At 42.5% G+C, this 23230-nt stretch overlaps 2 protein-coding genes across 5 annotated transcripts in view; one reads left to right on the top strand and one right to left on the bottom strand.

The window, feature by feature from the left end:
- Positions 1-17719, top strand: part of LOC102294150 (caskin-2) — a 51329-nt gene extending 33610 nt beyond the window's left edge. For 2 of the 4 annotated variants that reach the window (XM_005946886.3, XM_042213948.1), the window contains 15 exons: positions 871-979; positions 1211-1319; positions 1441-1535; positions 2554-2671; positions 4619-4747; positions 5008-5094; positions 5881-6008; positions 6190-6265; positions 8816-8889; positions 8977-9087; positions 9472-9573; positions 9673-9811; positions 10027-12294; positions 12602-12839; positions 15385-17719. In XM_005946886.3, the coding sequence (XP_005946948.1) occupies positions 871-979; positions 1211-1319; positions 1441-1535; positions 2554-2671; positions 4619-4747; positions 5008-5094; positions 5881-6008; positions 6190-6265; positions 8816-8889; positions 8977-9087; positions 9472-9573; positions 9673-9811; positions 10027-12294; positions 12602-12839; positions 15385-15481 (3880 nt within the window). In that variant the 3' untranslated portion in view covers positions 15482-17719. The remainder of the gene's footprint in view (positions 1-870; positions 980-1210; positions 1320-1440; positions 1536-2553; positions 2672-4618; positions 4748-5007; positions 5095-5880; positions 6009-6189; positions 6266-8815; positions 8890-8976; positions 9088-9471; positions 9574-9672; positions 9812-10026; positions 12295-12601; positions 12840-15384) is intronic. The other 2 variants (XM_005946887.3, XM_005946888.3) reach the window with 2 other exon arrangements.
- A 1988-nt stretch (positions 17720-19707) lies between these two features.
- The window catches only part of LOC102293840 (Na(+)/H(+) exchange regulatory cofactor NHE-RF1), a gene marked incomplete in the record, with an annotated part of 37043 nt that continues 33520 nt past the window's right edge, over positions 19708-23230 (bottom strand). Inside the window, 2 exon segments of the mRNA XM_042213949.1 lie at positions 19708-20565; positions 20652-20750. Coding sequence (XP_042069883.1) covers positions 20404-20565; positions 20652-20750 — 261 coding nt within the window.

Genomic DNA, 23230 nt, shown 5'->3' on the forward strand with positions numbered 1-23230 from the left:
TCTCCTGTCAGTACTATCTGCAGCATTTGGTTTAAAAACTCTACACTCACAAGGAAATGTTTTAAATTATTTTTAATAAGCTGTTAGATAATTATTTAAGGTTCTATTCATTAAAACATTTCATGAATGTTCTTAAAGTATGTGATGAAAAAAAAAGATCAAAAATAAAATAATTTTGTTACTGCACCTTTATTCCATATTCCATAAATGGCTACTTTTGATAGAATAATTACAAACATTTTTTGCTCATAAGTTGCAACTTTTTTTAGTTTAAAGGACTGTGTTCAGTCTTGCAAAAAGCTAAGCAGTAATGGTGAGGATAAGAGAATAAGTAGCAGCCAGGTGCTGCTACTCAAATGCACTTGTTTAATTGATCATCAGGAGGTGTCACCAAAACAAAAATACCACAGTCTTCCCAGGAGTGGGAGCAAATTTACCCTAAGGTTCCCTAATGGTCAGAGAAACTGCAAAAGATGTACTCTTAGACACTACCGGCCTCAGTTAGCATGCTAAATATTAAAGTTCATGATAGTACAGTTAAACTGAACAAGAAGGACTCGTATGGAAGGGTTGTCATGCCAACCCATGCCCTCTGTATACCAAATTTTTCTAGAGTCAAAGTTCAGACCTCAAACCAATTGAGATGCTGTAGGTGGAGTAAAATGTGTGGCCTAAGCACACAGAACAGCTGAAAACAAAAACAGAAACAAAAAAGAATCGAGGTTTTGCCATGACCCAGTTAAAGTCCAGACGTCAACCCAATTAAATTTGCAATTGCTGACTGTGACTATATGACTTCATAAATTGCTGCAGATGTCTGTGACAGATTCACCTGCACACTAACACGGTGTTTCTGATTGGACTTCCTAGGTTGCTCCTCAAAGCTGGCATTGACATTAACAGAGCCACCAAAGCGGGGACGTCTTTGCACGAGGCTGCCCTCTATGGCAAAACGGATGTAGTACGGCTGCTCCTTGACGTAAGGAAAGAAGAGAAACATTGTATCTGTTAGTCTTATGAGTCATGTGGAAGGCTGTTTTTTTTACAACAAGTGTCAACATAAAGACTCTTCACAGAAACATCACACTATGTTTTCACCTGCTCAGTATTATTCTTTAATAAAGCAGATTGGAATTTAAGGGAGGGTTTGTTTTTAAAAGTCCGACTCCCACGTAGCCGTTTTACGATCTGTATGTGTGTGTGTGTCTAGGCGGGCATCAACGTGAACATGCGCAACACCTACAACCAGACGGCTTTGGACATTGTCAATCAGTTCACCACTTCCACAGCCAGCAGGGAAATCAAACAGCTGCTGAGAGGTCGGTAGCTCATGAAATGGTGTCTTGATGTTGCACTGATACATTTGGGTAATTTGGCTTCTCTGGTTTAGAAATGTGATCAGGTGTCTTTTTCTTTCTTTCTTTCTTTTTTTTTTTGCAGAAGCATCAAGCTCCCTTCAAGTTAGAGCAGTGAAGGACTACTGGAATCTCCATGATCCCACTGCACTTAACCTGCGGGCGGGAGATCTGATCATGGTACTGTTTTGTGTGTAAAAGTCTCAAAATGTTGTTTTATGGTTGTCATATTGTTTTTGTTCATTATTTTCATTGTCCTTGTTTATAGAAAAATGTAATTAAATGAAATTAATTTGAAAATCCCTAATATCACATTTAAAACAGTCATTATTATTCATTGCCTGAGAAAATTATGAAAGGAGAAGATTTCCTTATTTAATGAATTTAAAAACCTACTGAACAAAAATGTAACCGACATTTGTTTTTATCAATCAGTAGCAGCAGTTTTTGTTTGGTAAGATTTTGCAAATTGTTTAAAGAAGAGAAGTTTAATCATTTATTTTATTCTAAAAATTTCAAGAAAAGTGTTTTTTTGTTTGTATATGCTGACATATATAATTCTTACAAAGAAGAGTCAACACAAACATCGGAATCGGCTTGATTGAGATGAGAAAATGAGATGAATTTGTTAGGTGAAGTTATAGTGAAGCCTTGTTGTTAGGATTTGTGTGGTATGTTTCAGGGTAATTTCATGTACTCCAAAGCAGGAGACCACAGCAGAGGAACAGGCACAAACTTGCTGCTGCTGTGTCTCTCATTATCAGCATCATTATCACAGTTTGCTCTAATTCGTGTGTTAATGTCTTTATGTGCTCTCTGCTGTGTATTTTGATATATTTATGTGAGTCATAGTGACATCTGAGAGTTGTGTTTGAACTTGTATGCTGTTGTCTCTTACTCTGCCAGAAAGCAGAGGTGTTTGTTTTTCTTCTCTCGAGGCGCTTTGCTAATACTCACAATGAATAGATAGTGTATTTCCAGCCTACTGGCCCACTCATTATGGACTTAAGTGCATGCCTGTGGGTGTCGCAAACAACATGCATGCTTAAAGCTATTGTATTTTTGCTAACACATAGCATTTTTTTGTTTTAATCAACGCCCATAGTGTTCTTATAACTGTATCAATTGCTGGGACTGTGAAGTATACCAAGACTAATGCCATTTGTAATGAAGTGTTCTCATGGCTTCTTGCTGACAGGTCCTGGAGCAGCACTCAGACGGCCGGTGGAAAGGTCACATCCATGACACCCAGCGGGGGACAGACCGGGTGGGCTTTTTCCCCCCTTCAGTGGTGGAGGTCCTCAGCAAAAGAGCAGGTAAATAAATAGCTTATTCACACCTGCATAAACATCAGTTAGCTTATTAATAATTAACATTAATACACTCCAGAATATTTATGCAAGTATTATAGTTGTGCTCCTCTCAGTAGTTGTAGAGTTATCCAGTTAGCAAGACGGTGAACAGAGAGGACGGCACCTTGGTTTGCATCTTCAGTTTACAGTGGCATACTTTGAATTTTGTGTACATGGCAACCTGTATCCAGTCCAGTCCAACTCAATACATGCCATTGCCACAAGGTTTGCTGTGTCTCTTTGCTGGGATATTATTTTCAATCCATCCAACGCCGCCAGGTTGCACCTCAGATGGTCCAGGAGCTCAGTGATGCTTTGGTCCACATCTGGGAGGAGATCCTCTAGAACACTAAGCTATCCTATGTGCTTAAATGGATGCTTAACAACATCTGGATAATCATTTTCATTTGAATTCAATTTCAATTCAGTTCAATTTAGTTTTATTTATACAGCGCCTGTTTGGCGACAGTGGACAGGAAAACCTCCCTTTTAACAAGAACATTTCCATCAAACTATGTGCCATCCCTTAATTGCTAACACATTACCCATTTCATATCAGTGTAGACATACAGCATGATTTTCTTTCACTGTTGAGAGCTGATGTGTTTTCAGAGTATTCCTTTAATTTTTTTGAACAGTGTACATGTGCACTGTACAATTTCACATGAAATACCAAGCCTAACTTTTTCATTTAATTTGTGTCATTTCAATAGAAATTCCCAATAGTTTTACAAAATGTTAAACAAACAAACAAACAAACAAACAAACAAACAAACCCCAGTGAACTAAAACATACTAAAAGGGCTCAGAAATACTGCTGAGAAATAAGAGGACGTGCCAGATCTCATATTCATATAATTATCTGAGACATGAAAATATCTGTCAAGTTTCATATTTATTTATTTGTTTACTTGTTTATTTTTGTAGTCCTGAAGTACCACCAGCCTGGGCAAACACATTTATAGTGGACATGAATTCAGACAACTGTATTTTGGTGTTGATAACACCTAATTTGACCCATGACGACTCTTATATATCTGGGCTACCAAAATATCTCCACACTTGTACACGAGCAGGATCTATCATGTTTGCAGACATGGCCGCTGGAGAATTCAGCATGCTTGTAAATCAACAAATTTAATCCCTGTGAATATGAGCTCCTCACTTGTTTGCAGCTGTAAAACCCCTGACTTTCTAGCACAGAGAGACCAGCACAGTCAGGGCTCCAAAAACAGCTCCAGACATGAGTGCACACTTCTGTGTCTTCAACAAGCCAGTCTACACACTTACGCACACACACACACACACGACAGTCTCACAGAGAAACACATTAATAGGATTACTATGGCCAGATTGCAAAGTGTCAGCTCAGTGTTAAAGCCTTCACAGCCTACATCGGGGTATTCTGTGTGTGGGCGTGTGTGTGTGAGACTGCTCATGCTTGAGGAAAGAGACGAAAGAAGAGAGTTCGCCTCAAAGTTGGTGATGGGCTCTTTGCTTATGAGGCAAACTCAGCAGGTTGTGTGCACATGTGCAATAGTGTGTCTGAGCTCTGTGATAATGTCAGTGATGTCAGCAAACAGAGACCAATACCACACTAAGGAACAGTAAGCCTTCTCAGTGTCTTTGGTGATCTTAAACTTCCATTCAGCAGCCTGTTATGTAACTGTAGAGGGGATTTACAGTCAGTCTGTCTGTTTTTAGCTGTTGTTCCATCCACTCAATGAAAAAGAATACATGACGGAGACAAATGTTAAAGTTGATGATATTCATAGCTCTTCATTGCATGGTTAAAGAGCTTTCAATGCCTGTGCATGCATTTCAAACTGCCACCGAACACGCATGTGCATTATCTGCTTTCCCTCACTCATGCATGTCCACCTCAAACCAAACCTGTCTCCCTGGCCGTAGGAGGCACGCTCTTCCGCCAAGCTTCAATGCCTTGCAAACGACAACACTTTGTGTCCGGAGCTCCTCCTTCGAGTCACGGCCCTGCCCCTCAGACTGATGACTTATACATCCTTGGCTATGACCCTGCAGGTACACACACAGATGCACTCACCAACCTTTTCCCTGTTTTACCACCTGCGGTGGATTCACGTTATCCCAGGCAAGGCAAGGATTGTTGGACAGGAATGTTTCTGTCCATATGCTCCCAAACAGCACCCCAATCCCAGTTTTTTCTTGATGAAAAAACTTTCCCTGATGCTGTGTCAGCTTGATAGATCCAGTCCCAGCTGCGGTTCTGCAGTAGGCAGAGTGTACCGTGAACGTTTGTCTAAAGTGTGTGTGTTTATTAGGTGCTCCATTGGGCAGTCAGCTCTCAACCCCAGCTAGTTCTGCTAGCCCCACTCAGGAAATCTGGGTCCTCAGGAGCTCTCCCACTGGTAAGAGTGTGTGGTCCTAAACCCCTAATACCCCACCCACCGAAACCCCAATCGCCGGTGAACCTGTAGACCAGTCAAGTCACCACATTTTTGATAAACTGGGTCTTTTTAAAGAAGCTTATTCCTGTTTTATCCTTTTATATACCAGAGTTTTGACCTTACCATGCTAACCCTTCAAATCCCACCCCTCTGCTTTATACACATCTAACAATCCAGCAACCATAACCAGTTCTCTTGCAGCAGGACATTACTATGAGGGAGCAGCATGAAGGTCTCTTTTTAAGTTCTTCTTTTAAGCATGTTGGAGCTTCCTCTTATTCTCTGAAAATCTCCGCAAACATATTAATGTTTTTCTTCTACTATGTAATATATATTCAGTTATTTCCTGAACAGAGAGAATGTCGATTCCACTAAAACATAATGTTTTAATAATTTCATAAACGTTGAAAATTCTTTACATACATAAGAAGCTTGATATTAGCATCTTTTTGTTAAATATGGAGCTAGTGGCAGAGCGTGATTAGCCTTGCTTAGCATAAAACAACTTACTAACAAACACCTTGCATCGATTCAATCTGTATGGTGAGGCAATAAATCCTTCAGTAATAAATAGGACTTAATAGTTTTTATGTATTTATTTATTTACTTATTTTTAGTACAGTAGGCAGCACATTTAAATATATAACCTAGAAACTGCCGGCTACAATTGTCTCCTAACTCAGACACTCCACAGGTCTCCTGTCAGTCTGTCATCTCTCTCTGTTTTGCTTTCTTTGCTCTTCTCAGGTGACAGAAACAGTGTCGGCAGCGCTGGCAGTGTTGGTAGCAGCCGCAGTGCAGGGAGTGGTCAGAGCTCAGAGAGCGGCCACAAACAGAATGGGATTCATTGCTGCCACAACAATGACACTGGCAAGGTCAGATATGCACAGAGACAACCAAGGTGGACACTAAAAAACAAGGAGATGCTCTGCTTCATATGTCGACAGCAGACATTTTCACTAATAGTAACAGAAATGAATAAAGTGTGGAGGATGTCAGTAATGCACTAAAGTACTTTTCTCTATCGTTGAGTATGCCTTTGTTTTGTGTGTGCAGCTGGCTCCCTCTGCTGGCGAATCAAGGGACCGCGTTATAGGAGTGGACCACAGCAAACAGGTTGATGGATCCACAGGTTAGTCACCGAATGAAACATCTGTCATCTTCTTACTCTGTTTGACAAAAATAATAATTCTGTTAGCTGTGATTCTTCCAAGGTCCCAGACTTTCTGAAGGTCTTTCAGTTTTTCTTTTGCGGGTTGGCTGCTTTTTCAGTCCAGTTGTTTTACCTGACCTTTTAAATGGCAGATGGTAAATGGACTGATTCTTATAGAGCGCTTTTCTACTCTCCCGGAGTACTCAAAGCGCTGTATGCAACATGCCACATTCACCCAATCACACCCATTCTCACGAGCACTTTCTCTATACATAGTGCTTTCTAGGTACATTCACACGATAGATGCATCAGAGAGCAACCTGGGGTTAGTATCTTGCCCAAGGATACTTGACGTGCAGACTGGAGGAGCCAGGGATCGAACCACCAACCTTCTGATCAGTAGATCGGGGGTGGCTCTACCTCCTGAGCTACAGCCACCCGATTCTTCTTTTACAGAAGAATGTTTTTTTGTTTCTTTATCTACTTAATACTGGCCTATGAATCTTTCAACCATAAAAGGGTTGTATCTTTAGAAACCACGGGGCTGCTGTGTGCAGGGATCATAGAGCATTGTTCTGCTGTTTTTGTTGATGGTCTGAAAGGAAATGAGATGGAGGGGGACAGTAAATGCTTACCATACTTTACTTCACCACTGAAGCCAATAAAACCAGCATCTTCTTTCATCTACACAAGCCATAAAAGCCCAGATCACTACTTCACAAGAAACACTAAAGGCCTGGAGAAATGTGCTCTGCTGTCAGGTATAATGGCAGGTGCAGGATTGCATGTTTACAGTATTTTCAGAACTTAAGTTCATTCTGCTGAGATAAGGCTTTTCAAATGTTAACACTCGAAGAAGCAGAGAATTCCTGTTGACCTCAGGGTGAATCGGAAGGGGGGTTAAAGTGCAGGAGAAGAGGGAGGAGACAGGGAGCATCAGGAGCAAAACACAGCTGTTAAATGCCTGAGAAAGAGGAAAGAAGACAGGGAAGAGGAGCTGATGTCTGCCCTGCACGAAGGAAAGGTGGAGGGAAGGATGAAGTGTGAGACATCAGGAGCTCTCCGGCTCTCATTTTTTCTCAGGGGTAAGACCGTTGTTATAATTTGACATGATGTTTGACGTTTTGTCAGAGGAGAAAGGGTTCGATCCTGTTTTAAAGGACCCACTGCATTCCAAATTTTTGGTTAATATTTCATTGGGAATCACCTTATTGGTGCAGAAATATAATTTTATGCCTGCCAAACTTTGTTATCTTCGACATTTTTGATAGATTCAGCTAAAGAAATGGGAAAGAAATTGTGTTTTTGCCACAGACTGATAGTTATTGTCAATATTTCAACCTTTCTTTCTTTGCTTGTTGTCTGTTGTGTGCAGATAAAAGATAAATAAATAATAAGATGAAAAACTGTTTTACATTTTATCATTGAGTTAGGTTCCTCTTATGCTGTACTTGAATGAGTCGTGGTCAGACTTAAGTGGCTTAAAAAATCAAACAGTTGGAAATAGTTGGGTGCAAAGACTGGAAAACACGTGAAAGCCCTTCAGGAAGCCTGGAGATGCCAATCTTGCTTATGGGTTAAGGACCTACAGCCCTGTCTATCTCTCCTACAGTGACTGCCCGTCTGCTGTAATCTCCTCCATGCTCTTGAGGCTATGCCGGGAGAGACAGCAAACCTTCTGGCAATAGCATGTATTGAGTTGGACTACCTGCACAACCTCTATTCCTATCCAAATGCAAAACTAGTGAAAAACAGTCAGAAAAGCTGAGGAGAGAAAAAAATGTCAGTTGCCTCCACCTTTAAAACCATTCTTGATTTGATGGGTGATCACTAACCTAGAAATGTAACTGACTGTATTTGAATTGTAGTTGTACTTTTCCACAGTACAATTACACAAATTCCTCATCTCTTTCCATCTTGTACAAAGAGCATGTCGCAAGAAGCACGACTGCGTTGTTTTGATGGGTGATTATCATGCTGAATAAGTTAACTCATCTCCCAGGAACATCTTGACAGTGCAGTGTCTTATATTACTTATTGCCCTGTTACAAGGTGTATCTGTGTGTCTGTAAGAGGTCTTAAATAAAAGTTATTGAGAACTGAAAAGATCAAATGTTGTTGTGAGAAAGGACTAGAAGAGCGGGGGGGAAAAAGACTCAGCCTTGGGCAAGAAGAGAAGTGAAATTGGAGCAGTTGGCAACAAAGTATCGTTCCTCTGAGATCTGAGTATATAATGACTGTAAATAAGATGAGTGAGGGGTGTGTGAGATCTGGTAGATGGCACAGCTTCACTCACCCGGAGAGACGTGACAGCCCCACTCAGTTACACAGCTGCTTGGAAAAGAACGATTTAACATGACTCAACTAATGCAGACCGGATTGATCTCTTGCTGTCACAAAGCAGAATCTTGTTACTTTGAAAACATGGCTGTCTTTTTGGGTTCGTCTTGTTTTTCCTCCAGTGTCTGTCTTCCTCCACGCACTCATCGCGAAACACATCCCACAGGATTAATTGTGTGTGTTTTTTAGGTGGTTCCCGCCAACAGGTTAACGGCACTCCTCAGAAAGGCTTTGTGAGGCCTGAACAGCTTTTGGAAGGCAAGGTGAGCTGAGTTTTAGAGTTGTGCAAGTTTGCGTAAATGTTTCCTACACACAGAGGTTTTGGGAATGAATCTCCTCTCTGTCGTTAGGATTCAGAAGCTATCTACCAGTGGCTGTGTGGGTTCCAGCTCGAGCAGTACACGTCCAGCTTCATCAGTGCAGGATACGATGTACCCACCATCAGCAGAATGACCCCCGAGGTGTGTATTTATGTTACAATTTTCAGCATTTTTAGCTCTATGCCGTTAGACTTTTCTTTGTTCTTTGTACATTTAAGATGTGTTTGTTTTTTGCTTCTTCTTTTTTTACATAAAACCTTGGGATGACTGTTTTGTGAAGTGATATGAAAATGAATTGGTTCCATTTCAGCCTGAAACCCTCTGAGGCTGATATGTATGTTTAAAAAAAAGTTTAAGAAGTCCATTGAAAACTTGACATGACTGTAACTAAAGCACTCTTTTTTTACAGATGAAAAAAATGATTTCTCTTGGCTAAAGTACAGTTATTTAATTGATTTGTTGTTGATTCTTTCATTTGTTGGTTATGTTAATGATTCACTCATTATTTGTGTGGATATTCTTCAGGATCTTACAGCTATCGGAGTGACCAAACCAGGCCACAGGAAGAAGATATCGATGGAGATTAGCAAGCTGAGCATTCCTGAGTGGCTCCCAGATTACATTCCTGTGAGAAATCAGTCCTCCCTCTTATTTGCCATATACATCACGTAAACAGCTGGCTCTCTTGCAGCCATTGTAAAAGTTTGTCTGTGTTGTCGTGTTCAGTCGGACCTGGGGGAATGGCTGAGTGTGATTGGATTGCCTCAGTACCAGAAAAGATTGTCTGACAATGGCTATGACTCCATTGCCATTGTCAAGGACATCACCTGGGAGGACCTGCAGGAGATAGGCATTACTAAACTGGGTGAGGAATTTCTATAATTTTTTATAATAACTTCTCTGATCGGTGACTGGTCCGGGGTGTACTCTGCCTCATAGGCTTTGAAATTGAATCTTTTGTGTGCTGTGACTGCTTGTGACATTGTCAAAGCACAGAAGGGGCAGTATTTGGAAATGTTTGATCACTTTTATTAAATCTTTTTGAGCTCTGTAATAAATAAATAAATCTGTGTGTTTCAGGTCATCAGAAGAAACTAATGTTAGCAGTGAAGAGACTGTGTGACCTGCATCGCTCTCGTAACCATGCCGACAGAACCGGAGGCGAAACTCTCAGACGAAAGCTGCCTGCTGCTCTCGAGCTGGTGGTTATCGAACACACGCCGACACACAATGCTCAGGCACACGCTGACACTCCATCCAATGACTGTTGCTCCTCCCCTCGTACTCCCAGAGCCCTCCTTTCCTTTCAGGACAGCGAGCTAAGCGTGGAGCTACAGAGTGCAATGATGGGAAAGGCGGGTGGAGGTCCCGCTGAGATGTTCAGCATTAAAGGTGTGTCCTCTGCTGCAGGTGGGACTGCCATGTCAGTCAGTCAAGAGAGCATTGGCATGCGTTCGCGGGGCTCAGGGAAATCTGGGAACTCTGGAAATGTAAATTTGGCTCATTGTCAGGATCAGCAGGCCGTACTGTCTTCAGCCAGGACATCGAGCCGGTCTGAGGAGAGTTTAAGTAGTGGTGCAGGGGAGGAGGTGAAGAGTGGAAGAAGCAGTCCTGGAGGCAGAAGTAGACAGAGACCCAGTGAGTCATGGGTGCATCAGAGTCAATCTGCTATCCCAAATAAAATCCCCTTCTCCCCTCTCACACCTCCACTGACCCCCAGCAAGATGCCCCGTTTTGCCTACCCAGCTGTCCCACCTAAAGCCAAACACTTCCAGTCTCCTAACCGCCCTTATCAGCCTCAACAACACCCACAGCAACACCCACCCTCCTCCCCATCTTCACCATCCCCGCAAGCTTCCCCGACACAGAAGGCTTTCAGTTATATCCAAGCTCAAGCAGAAGTAGTCAGTGGGGCTCCACGACTACTTTCCAAGCCACTGCCTGGGGCTGTCCCGCTGCTGGGGCCCTTACTTGTACAGGGCCCAGCCAATGAAACTCAAAAAGGCCCACAAAAGAAGCGCTCGCAAAGCCTGAATCGCTATGCTCTGTCAGATGGTGAGCCAGATGAAGACGACAATCCCACTTCCCCTTGTACCTCTGCTTCCTCTGCGGTCATGCCATCTTATGCCACCATGTCACGCAGGCCGGGACGTGGCCATGCAAGTCCTCTAGGGGCCCAACGTCACATCAACCGTAGCCACTCCTTTGCTGTGCGCTCTCGACGCAAAGGTCCGCCTCCACCCCCACCTAAGAGGATGAGCTCGGTAAACGACACCCGTGTGTGTCAACCAGGAAACCACCAAGGAGTGGAGCCAGAGGTGACGGAAGGGGTAGAGATGGAGAGTGCAGGCAGTGTGAGGAGTATCGCAGCCAGGCTTGAAGGCAGCAGCAGCAGTAGCCCATCTAGAAGAATAGATATACCACCAGCCCACCTCCCTGTTTCACCTGCATTCAGCCCTGTTTCCTCACCGATCCCACGTGGATTTCCTTCTCACACCATCACTCAGCACTCCAAACCTGTCCCAGCCTTGGGTCTCGGGGGCCTTAGGAGGGTAGGAAATGAAAGGACAGAAGGAGACTTCAATAGACAAAGAGGTAGAAGTACAGAGAGAGACTCTGGTGAGGAAGTGAAAGCAAAGAAAACTGAACACATATCAAAGAGTGCTGCTGCATCTCCCAAGCACAGGTCCAAGGACCATCTACCGTTTGCTGAAGAAGGCAACCTGACTATCAAACAGCGACCCAGGATAGCAGTCGTTAGTCAGCCGGGTGCTGAAGTTAAAACTCCTTCAGAGGCGGTGCAGACCCCAAACAGCCTTGAACTCCCAGAGTTCAATCTAAAGGAGTCTGACACGGTGAAAAGACGGCACAAACCCAAAGACAAAGACGCGTCCACTCCTGAAGAGGTTAGCACCCCACACAGAAACAACAAGCACCCAGAACCCAACAGCCTCCACACGCAAAATGACATCAGTACACTGAGTGACGATGAAGCTCAGAGGCCACACAATGTTTTCCAGAGGATAGGATCAATGGGCAAAGGCCCAAAGCCTCCAGTGTCCTCAAAACCTCCCAGTCCCCTGAAACAAACCCCCAACAGCAAACCAACAACTCCTCAAAAAACTGTTTCGCCATTGCAACCAAGTGGACAAACAGCCATCCCTAACCTCACGAGCGTACAGATTCACACAGTCTCCCCAAAGCTGAAAAGCAACATGTACATTCAGACTTGTATGTCCAGTCCAAAACCTGTGAAACACAGACAGACCTTCACGTCCGAACCTGGGAGTCCACAGAAAGCCGTCGCTGTGTCAAGACTCCCTCAGAACACCTATGCAGCAACAGCAGGTAACAATGAAAAGAAGATATAGTACCAACACGGCCATCAGTGACCCATCTAGGGTCAAGCTTGGCTTTTGTTTTAGCCACATGTTGAGTAAGCACATTTTCAAATCCACTCTTTCAGATTAATTTTGGCATGACGGTTTTATTGTTAAAGCTTTTAAAGTTGCTATAAAAATGGCTGGTTACATAATCCAGTCCCTACACCAATTCTAGATGGGCGACCAGTGATCTGGTGGATGTTAAGAGGTTAAACTTGTTTCCTAACAGCGAGCTTCTTTTTGATGGTTACATAATATTTATTGTTCCTCAGGTCCGAATCTCAGCATGGCTCAAAGTGTTGCCTTTGCTGCTCCACCGTCACCATTGCTGAACTCTTGCTGCCCACCCTCGGCACTACCCAGTCAGCCAGGAAAAGGATGGGTAACTCCGCCTGGTGTGGCCAGTGTGGAGATGCTGGCCCAGAAGAAACTAGAGCAAACTAGTACATCACTGGAAGCTGCTCTCAAAGTAGTGGAGACCAAACTGGCACAGGGGAGCAATGTGGACGGGTAAGAAGTATTGTATTGGTGTAGTTGGGGTGGTGTGCTTTACCTGGAATGATAATATTGTGCTCTTCATACTGATTGCTGAGCTGTGGTACCGCGGTAACCGTTGGTTTGCACTGGTTGTTTGAACTGTTCCTTGTGAACATGCAGCAGATCTGACAGATCAGCTGCTGGGCTGTAACTAAAGTCCCAGTAAGGTGACAAATGTTCAAGAGCTTCCATTCCTGCAGTGATTTGTGACTTACTCATTGACAGTGGGATGAAAGTACTGGGAAAAATCAGCAGATTAGTCAAGTGCTGTCGAGAGCACAACGAGCTAAATTTTGTTGTAAATGCTGTTAACTAGTGAGGACACCGTCTACAAGCTTTAGAGCTTGTAGACGGTGTCCTCACTAGTTTGCTGTTGTCAGTTTATATAACCTGTGGAAAACTTGAAATCATGAATCTCCAAAGAAAAAAAACAAAACAAAATTTATTTTTCAGTTTTTCTTTTGTCTTCTTTGTTTTAGCACCTGCCCTCTTTTTGGGGACATGTAAGCGTTTTTCAAGTTTCTAAAATTGAGAGAAGGCCAAATGTTATCACTGATAGAAACATGTAGTCTCAGTGTAGTTGGCACTGCACTGCTCATGCTAACTCTAAATTTAGCAACAGGGAAAATGCCAAAAACATCTGCAGAATTCAGTGAAGGTCCTCGAGCATTAACTTTGTCCTTTGTTTAGTTCTCTAGTTATTTGTTGCTCCACACTGATGAAAAGAGAGGTTACTAGAGTAAACCTGGTTCTCTTTCAAACCTCGCTTGGTATTCCACTTTGGAAAGCGCCCTTTGGCATGACCCCCTTTATAACAGCCCTTGGACCCATACCCAAAGTAGTTCTTCCTGATGTCCATGCAAATGGGCGCTGCAATGAGCCAAACTCAGTTTGCAAGGTTATGATAGTAGCCAAGGTTGTCTGTCAAACCTCTCTTGGTAGCTCACTATGGTAGATGTAGACCCCTCTGAGATTGCATGGTCCAAACACTATAACTTCTCCACCCAGGAAGAGCACCACCTCACACAAATTTAAGAGCCCACAGTAAGCACTGAGTGTGCCAGTGAAGGTTAATGTTAAGGCAGTAAAACCTAACAGATGTATGTAGAAATTTCCAACTAGCAGCTGCACAGATGCTCCTGCCAAGAAACACCCTTAAAAAGGGCCCATGAGGTAGAATGTGCGCGCAGGTGCGCAGGAGGTTGCTATCCCTGGCATTCATATGCCATCACAATATCGTCTACCACCCACTGTGACAGCTGGTATAGGCTTCCCTATGTGCCAAGGAGCCTGGAACACAGAGAGCTGATTGCTTTTTACAATTCCCTTATTTCTGTCTACATAAATGCATAATTCTCAGACAGGCCACAGCGAATTAAGCCGCCTCTCGTTCTCATCAGCAGATGGCAGGGGCTTATAGCCTGAGAGCGAGGTAGCAATAGGTAGACTCCCTAACCTTAGGCACAGAGGCTGGGTTAAGGCGCAGAACCACTTTACTATAGTTGGGTTTATCTCTGAAGTACACACTATTTGCCATCATAAGGTCAGCATGTGGAAAGAAGTCTTACACCATGAGTGGTCTCAGTCAGCCTGAAAGGGAGACCAGACTCATTTAAATTTAGCCTTTCAAATGTCAGGCTGAGAAAATTAACTCAAATGCTGATGACAAATCTGTCTGCAAGGCCTAGTCACTGCATAAGGCAGTGGCCATGAATGATTGTGGAGCAGACAAGCTAGCTCCGCCATCCATGGCCAAGCTGTTTCAGTGCCTCACCCAGCTCAGTACTGAGGGCATGTGGCTGAGGAAATGAATACAGCAGCATTCCCGAGGGTCTAGTTTTAGCCATAATCACTAATACTCAGCCTTGAGAGCTAGCTATAGCTTCGCAAATACAAACACAAGCTTCCTTGACGTGCTAGCTTTGTTGCAGACCCACGTGTTATAATGTCACAACCGCTCGTAGAAGAATATATTTTCCACCTATTTATTCATCCATTCTCTTCTACTTATCCTTATCAGGGTCACGGGAAGCGTATCCCAGCAACCATGGGGTGAAAGGTGTTATACACCCTGGACACAACGCCAGTCTGACGCTAAATCTTGTGATGAAAATATTACAGTGTCATAAAATTCCTGAAACAAGCAAAGCTAATGTTTGAGGATCAGCAAACAGTTAAATGGATAATCCTGTTCCAGGACCGCCGAGGAGCTTTAGTGATCTTCACAGGAAAGAAAGCAAACATGCCTGATGTGGGGACAGGGGCTAAGATAGAAGGGGGGGACCCCATGTCCTTAAAGTGATTGGTCTGTTTTAGACAGACATGGTTGTAGTGGAGCTTCTGTGATTGTGCATGCCAGAGTGCTTGACTACAAGCTACACGATACCATGCATTCATATAGTGCTTTTTTCTCTATACAAACACTTTATCTCACATTCATAGCTGTTCGGAATCACCAGTTAATTTGACAGTTAGCTTAACTCTTTTCTTACTTCACATTGTCCCATCTGTTTTCTAGTGGGGCCACCACAGTGAAGGCAGCAGGCAATATTCTGGATGACATTGGCAACATGTTTGATGACCTGGCCGACCAACTGGACGCCATGTTGGAGTGACCTCCCAACTTCTGTCCTGCACGCAGAAAAAGTTTCTGTCTCAAGGGAGCAGCAGACAGAAATCCGAACAGTGAGCACGGGGTCAGAGGGAACCTTAGATGCTGGGAAGAACAGAGTGTGTGGAGCTCAGCACTTCCTGGGGTTTAAGATCAATCAGTTTGTGAATATTTGAGGACTTTCCTGCACAGCTTTTCCTCTGTTTTTGAGCACTTCGCCTTAGGACACACACCTGGGAAAGTTATTGGAGGGAGTACAAACAGCCGCCAGAAGAGCTTCCCCGATGTTGTTCAGTATCTTCAGTATCACTAAAAGGGAATAAGAGTCCATTGTATCCATGTAACCTGTGTATATACAGACACGTGTTTATGTGTGTAGTCAAATATCTTTATACTGAACATATTGACCTGTGATTATATTTATACTTATATATGTTGGGTTTTTTTAACCAAAAGAGTTCCTATTGGCTGCTTTAACCCTATTGTATATTAGCAAGATGATCTAATATGTATATTTTGCTGCTTATGGTCTGTAGCGTGGGGAAATGATTGTTTAATATAGGGAAAGAATCATATTTCATAAATGTACGATGGATTGGTGTGGACCTGTTTTAACACAAGTGTTTGTTGTTGTTGTTCTTTAAAGCACTGTTACTGTCAGTAAAAACAGATGCTTATCGGTTTTAAAGTTATTTAGTAACAGAGCTCATCTCAGGTTGGTATGGTACCGTCAGCATGCTGTTTCATTTCAGCAGTGGCCAAAACATTTCGTGGAAGGCAACATGTTAATGAACTCAGAGTGACTGAACATGGAGTCTTCATTTGCTGCCAAAATGTTTAATTGGCGTATTAACTGATAGTTATATATTTGATTATATATTTAAATGAACAAACTCGATGTGAATTTGACATCACATTTTTAAGAGGCTTTAAATTTTTTAGAACATTGTCTCTCCCATTTTAATTTCACAATCAGTCGTTTAGCATTTCCTGTTTCCATTTTTTTCGTTCAGTGTTAAATGTTGTTCCAGCAGTGTTCAGACTAAATCCCACAGAGGTTTTATGTGCCAGACTTCTGACAACATTTAGCAATTAGTTGCTTTTGTCTTACACTCTTATAGGTCTTTGAATACAGTATAGGCTCACAAAATATGTCACAAACACTCTGTGGCGGGGCAGGGGAGGGGCTGGCCCAAATGGTGGCTGAGCTGGTGGCCACACGGAGGGAGCAGGCGGCGGTGTCGCGCTGAGAAGTGGATGAACTGCAGGACCAGACCGAGTGCCGGATGCACGTGATTACGATTCTGGCGGCTCGGCTCAGTTCCTGGCCCACACAGTTGCCGGCGCACCACAGCTGTATGGGAGTGGCAGGTGTCCGATCTGCTCCGGTCCTCAGGGTGAGGCCAGCCAGGATGCCGTCTGCCTCCACACCCGTACCCACTCCTCAGGTGGAAGCAGCTGGTGCATGCTGGTGCCTGCACCCATTCCTGCTCCCCGGAGGAGGGCCGCTGAGCAACCTCCGCGTCCACCACCAGCTCACTCACCTGCTCAGCCGGGGCCGGAGAAACTGTTTGTTGTTAAAGAAGAAAATAGAAGACTTAGTTTGTGGGATCAAACTGGTTTGATTTGTAGAACTGAGTTGTAAATTGAGAAAATGATTACTTTGAGTTTTGCATCAGTTAAATTACTCTGGCATACTTCAGCCTCCGTAGCGAGCAGGGACCAGCCTCATAACTGTAAATAACCAGCAAAGTTTGATAAGAACTTCACTTTGGAGTTTTGTTCTTCGCTTGTTCCTGCTGCAGTGAAGACATTTGTCAGCAGATGCTAAATCTATTGTAGCACTGACAGTTACTCCTGTACCAATTCACTTTAAAATTCTCTTTTTAAAAAAAAGCTGTTGCATGACTCAATACTTCGCTTACCATCCAGTGGAATATCTGTTTTTGAGCCATTCTTTTTTTAATTGGGCTCTTTTACCTTCAGCCATCTTTAGGCTTCCTTCTTTTACTCCTCTGCACGCCTTCATTTTAAAAATGGAGTCGAATCTCTCTCCCAAACCTTTGCTGGGAAGATTTGGTTAATGGAAGCTGGCATGTTTTTACATTTTTTAAGATACCAAGCATGTTCACATTCATGCAACAGCTTTTTTCTCTGTGGTTTCGATCTTCTGTTTTGTTTATTAATGTTTCCTTCTGAATTCTGTGTCAAACCAGAAATAATTAAAGGGATTTGTACTGACCGGGTGCTGTTGTTTTGCTTGTCAATATAAAATATGCATTACTATTTCAAGATTTTTCATTTGTTTTGCCATTCTCATTCAGAGCTTTTGATGTGCCATATAGTTGATGCATACATTGTTTACAGTTTACAGCTGATCCATAACCTCCTCTCTATACATTTAGCAGCTTTTTGTGTTCAGTCACATCAAATGGCTTTAATTTGCATAAGATAATTGAAGGAATATGTAATATTTTTTTCTTTTGGGGCTGTAGAAGCAGCTGTAAGTACATCATCACCATAAAAAGTTGATATGGTGATAACAGTAATATAGTTTGGCTGTTAGCAATAAAGGGAGTGTGAACTTACAAGGCAGTTCACACAACAGTCACCTCATGTCCCTTTATATTGTTGGGTAAAGACACAATTATTACCACTGTTGTCTTTCTCCACCATTATGTTATTTTTCTGTGGCCAAGAGGCTTAATAAAACAAACAAAAACCCTGATTGGATATGATGGGAATCACCATGAAAAGGTTCATTATATGCATCATTTGACTCCTCTGCACAAAATGATCTCTGAGTTCTGCCTCCTCCAATCAGTGACTGAATCAGAGGATGTTGTTAGAATGGATTAAAAAGAATATCAAACAACAGAATAATGGGCAGTTAGGAATAAAAATAGATCATTGCAGCTCAGCTCACTGAGCAGTAAAATAAACACTTTATTTCAAATGAATCATTGAAACATTGAGTGTGCTTTTGTTGATGTTTAAGGTAATGGCTGCACATTAGAGCTCTGAAACTGGATACATTTAAACATTAAAGGTTATTGTCCCATAGCCTAATAGAGGCGGAGACATTGTTTTAGTTTATCGGCAAATCTAAACTATGTGTTTTTTTCCCCAGTAGATGCAATTTTAGCAGTTCAAAATAGACTTGGCAGAATATTCAAATCAAGTGCAAATACATTTATAGATTTTTTTGCACCACCAGCTAAATACATGCACATTCCAGTTCCAATGTTATGCACAGCTAGCATTTGCCCAAAGTCAAAGTTGACAACAGCGCCCTGTGACATCACTATGAGTCCATAACAGGCTGACGTCAGCACGTTGTAATATAAAATTGTGGAACATCAACGTTTTAGGATAGCCCTTCTCTCTGAGTGCTCCTGTTAAACTTGCTTCATAGTCGGCTCCTTCGTAGTCTACAAATGTGGTGAATACAGAGATGAACAGACGTGTAAAACCTAGTACATCCCACAATTCAGGAGGCCACTGCTATTGTGATTTGGCACTATATCAACAAAATACAACTGAATTTTGGGTCAATCAATATATGGTTGGCAACATTTCTTAATATAAAGTGTGAATATCACCTCTGTGATGAATATTTCATTTCTACCTCAGGAATTAAGTGATTCCCACTGAGCTGTGTATGCTTTCACAGCCTGTATAAAACACAGTGAGGACCAGAGAGGCCACCCTTCGGAGGAAGCTCATTTCTGCCGCTTGTATCCGTGATATCGTTCTTTCGGTCACTGCCCACAGCTGGTGACCATAGGTGAGGGTAGGGACGTAGTAAATCGAGAGCTTTGCTTTTACACTCTGCTCTCTCTTCACCACGACAGACTGAAGACATATAAAGATGAAATATCTAAGATGTGCTTTGTTGGACATCTGCAACACCAACATCTGCTGTCACATTATAAAGCAGCTTAGTATAAGTGCAATCACATTCTTTCACCGTGCTTTGCCTCAGTGCTTATGGATTCTCCTTCACATTCTTCTTTCACCTCATGACATTTTCCATTAAAAAGGGAATTTTTGGACTGATCTGACAGAGCACCAGACTGTGCACTGAGTATAAAACAGGTAAAACTTCACCAAGCACAGGTTCATCACCCCAAGTAGCATTGGATCCTCGGTTATAACAGGAATTTCAGGAACGCTGCTTTCAGATCAGTGTTTTCAAGGTTGATCATGTGCATTAAAAACCAGACTGGGTTCCATTTTATTGATATGCTATGTTTATCAATGTTCATTAAGACATTCTACAGCACAGAGCCATCGGTACATTCTGTATATTTCCATTGGAGTGAAAGTGTGTAAGTGACGCTCGAGCCAAAAGATGCAGCTTTAAAATTGAACAGACTTCAGCAGAATCAACAAAACACAGAACATTTCTTTTCCTTGAGAATACATTTGTGTGTATATACAAATTTATCAAAAGCCACATTAAAAAGAAAAATAATAATCTCGTTTGAATCACAAATTAAGACTGAAAAAAAAAAAAAAAGGTAAAGAAGAGTAGACAGAGGTGCTACATTCTTTCTAAAATGTTCAGATTTAAAATCACGACTCAAAAATAATCAATAATTTCTCGTTCCTATGCCCCAAAATTCCTTTCACGCTCCTTTTCGTATGAGAAAGTGCACACTGCTAGTTCTCTTCTTGATATATTATTAACATTCATTTCTGTGTGTGATGCTGACATTTCAAACGTCATTCAAAAGTTAAGAAGTCACAGAAACCCTAAATTAAAACAAATAAATCATCATATAATACTGTTTAACATGGGAGTTTAAAATAAGCTTGATGCCACATTATTTTTCACTCAGAGCGTGGGTTGATTATTTCTCTGGATTGGCCTCTGGATGGCAGTACAGAACCACCTGGAGGACATGAGGACGGCCGTGGCGTTTATAAGTTGCTAAACAGTTCATTCCTCTTGCTCCAGTCCATGGCCGGGGCCTTCTTGGCGCCACGCTTCTGCTGGGCTCTTTCTTTGGCCTGAGCTACTGTCAAGGCAAGACCCAGGTTGTCAATGGCTGGGGCCGGCTCTGACCTCGATGCCCTTTCAATCTAGAAACACACATATATTCAAACAAGTTCGTTTTTCTCTGAGCTTTAAAACTATTCCAAATCTTTCAGTGGCATGGAGACAGTACCTCTGAAGGCGAGGAGTTGTTTGTTGCTGCTGGTAGGGAGCTGCTGGAAGAGGCACTGGAGACGGAAGAGCTCGCAGATACTTTAGGCTTTGCATTTATCTGCCAAACACACAACACACATTCAAAAGGGTCAATTCATCCAAAGTACAAAACACCATCCGGAAAGCATCTCAGCTTCAAAGGACATGAACATTTCGATTATGCAGAGCTAGACCCTTTTCAAACCCAGTGGAAACTCAAAGTTTAGAGGTAGCTCATTTCAACTAGCTGCTCATTAGAAGCCTTTCTGAACTTCCAGAGAAAGGAAACTTCACCAAAAAAGCAAAAATAAAAGCTCACTTCTGAATATCCTCATTCAATGTTAGAGTCCAACACCTGTAGCTCAGGAGGTAGAGCAGGTCATCTACTGATCGGACAGTTGGTGGTGTCTGTAAGCCAAATGTCCTTGGGCAAAATATTAACCCCAGGTTGCTCTCTGATGCATCCATTGGAGTGTGAATGGTAGATATAAAGCACTTTAAAACATAGAAGACAGTGCTTGTGTGCATGGGTGAATGCTGTATAGAGCGCTTTGAGGACTGTGGGAGAGTAGGAAAGTGCTATATAAGACAGTCTGTGTTTTTACATCAAACAATCTGAAGCGAAGTACAAGAATACAGACGTGGTGTATTTCTTCTACGAGAGTCACACAAACATTTCTTTTTAATTATCAAGACCAAATGTGCAGGCAGAGAGAGGGGAGTGTCACCAGCAGGGGGGCTGGTCATTCAGAGGCTCAGTGTGAGCAGTCCTCTCTCTGAGCACACTGTTCAGGGATCGGCACATAGCCCTGCTCCTATCTGATATGCAGTGTGGAACTCACCTCATCTATGAAAATTTGGCCTCCAGTGTGGAAGCAGCTGTTTCTCTAAAAATAACCCCAGCCCCATGCTGCACACGAGCATGAGCCCTCTGCTGTAAGGTGTCTTCATCAGATGCCTCTAATAGTATTCCATTTGCACTAATGCCACTTAAAAGCCTTTTAAGTTACTGAATATCTAAGCAGGACTATTGGCCACCTGATGATAAAAGGCACACTGGAGGTCAGAGGTCAGGGTATGGATTCATGCCGCCATGTTATATAACAGCTGGTGAATGACTGATTGTTCGCTACAGAAGTCTGGCTGTATGTGAGAGTGTGTGAATGCTGCTCATTAGCATAATCCTCAAATTAAAGCCACTGCAATCCCATGATCTTCTACTCCTGTTGCCATGGTGAAGAGGTCAGCCACAATGTCACTAGAGGGGCCAATCCACAATTCCCATGTTGTCACTGGGTGTGTGTGTGTGTGCGTGCGTGTGTATAGACGTAGTGGGTGGTGTTTATTTTGATGACTGAGCCTGTGCTAATTAAAGGGGCATTGCACTGGTTTTCTCAGGCTGAGGAGAAGTGAGTCTGCTACATTTTGAACTCTTTATGTGACATTTGTTACTTAAGTATACGTCACACAGTTGCATCCTGCTTCACTCTCTCGGGCTGCTTAATGTTATCTCTTCAGTTGCAGAAGACTCGTTAATATTAATGTCAATGCAACGACCGTGATCAATTTAATGTGGAAATTCAAAATCCTTTAAAATAACCCTACTATGAATACAGACACGTACAAAGTAGCATGCATAATTGAAGTAATGCAAATCATGATGGGACAAAGAAGAAACAATCAGAGCTTTAAATGGAACTCAATGCAAAAGCATCTTAAAGTGTAGGACCACAGACAGCCACTAGGGGGCTATTTTCAGTTGGCAGATTTTCATGCCAGATGCAACCCCAAAAATGTCTCTGCCACTGGATTCAAACCAGCAAGCTTTCACTTGCCATCAAATATATGAACCCCTGCACAGTGCCAGTTTACTTCCATGAAGTACTAAATATATTTTGTTTATAACATTATGTGTATGTGATTTTTCTTTCAGCTTTGGTCCTAATGGTTTGTGTGATGATGATCACTTTCAACATTATGCTATAATCAGGTAGATAGTAGACCTCAAAGACAGCATCTGTTGTAAAGGCTCACCATTCAGCACACTCACTTCACTAGATGCACCTTGTTTCTTTTCCTCACCTCTGATTGGGTGTGGTGCTTGCCCTTACCGGTCACTCGTTATATAAGGACTGCACTCACCTACAGCTCACTCTTTCTTCACTGCCACATGGAGCGGCAGCTGAGGTGAGTTTCTGTTCGAGTCTTCTGAGTTCATGTATTATTTTGAGTTACTTAAATCATACTTTATTTCCTTTCAGAGATAGAGTCCATGTGTGTCTTTCCTTTTGCTCATTATTTAATAAAAAAAAAAACCCTGCAAGTGATTACTGACTGTTCATTCTCATCCTGACTGGATGAGCCCATGATGGTAACAATCTCCAACCTCCTCTGAACCTTCCTTCAAAACAGCATCCTTGGGGGTGTGACTGGTGTGACTCCAAACTGTCTAGTTTGGAATGATTGACAAACATTAATAACTTTGAGTCACATGCTCACTGGTTTCATTCATTAGTTTGTAGTCAGAATTTTGAAGTAGACGACACTTTCTTACTGTTC

The sequence above is a fragment of the Haplochromis burtoni genome, unplaced genomic scaffold, assembly GCF_018398535.1.
Source record: "Haplochromis burtoni strain Fernald_Lab_line unplaced genomic scaffold, NCSU_Asbu1 Contig_500, whole genome shotgun sequence".
Taxonomy (NCBI): domain Eukaryota; kingdom Metazoa; phylum Chordata; class Actinopteri; order Cichliformes; family Cichlidae; genus Haplochromis; species Haplochromis burtoni.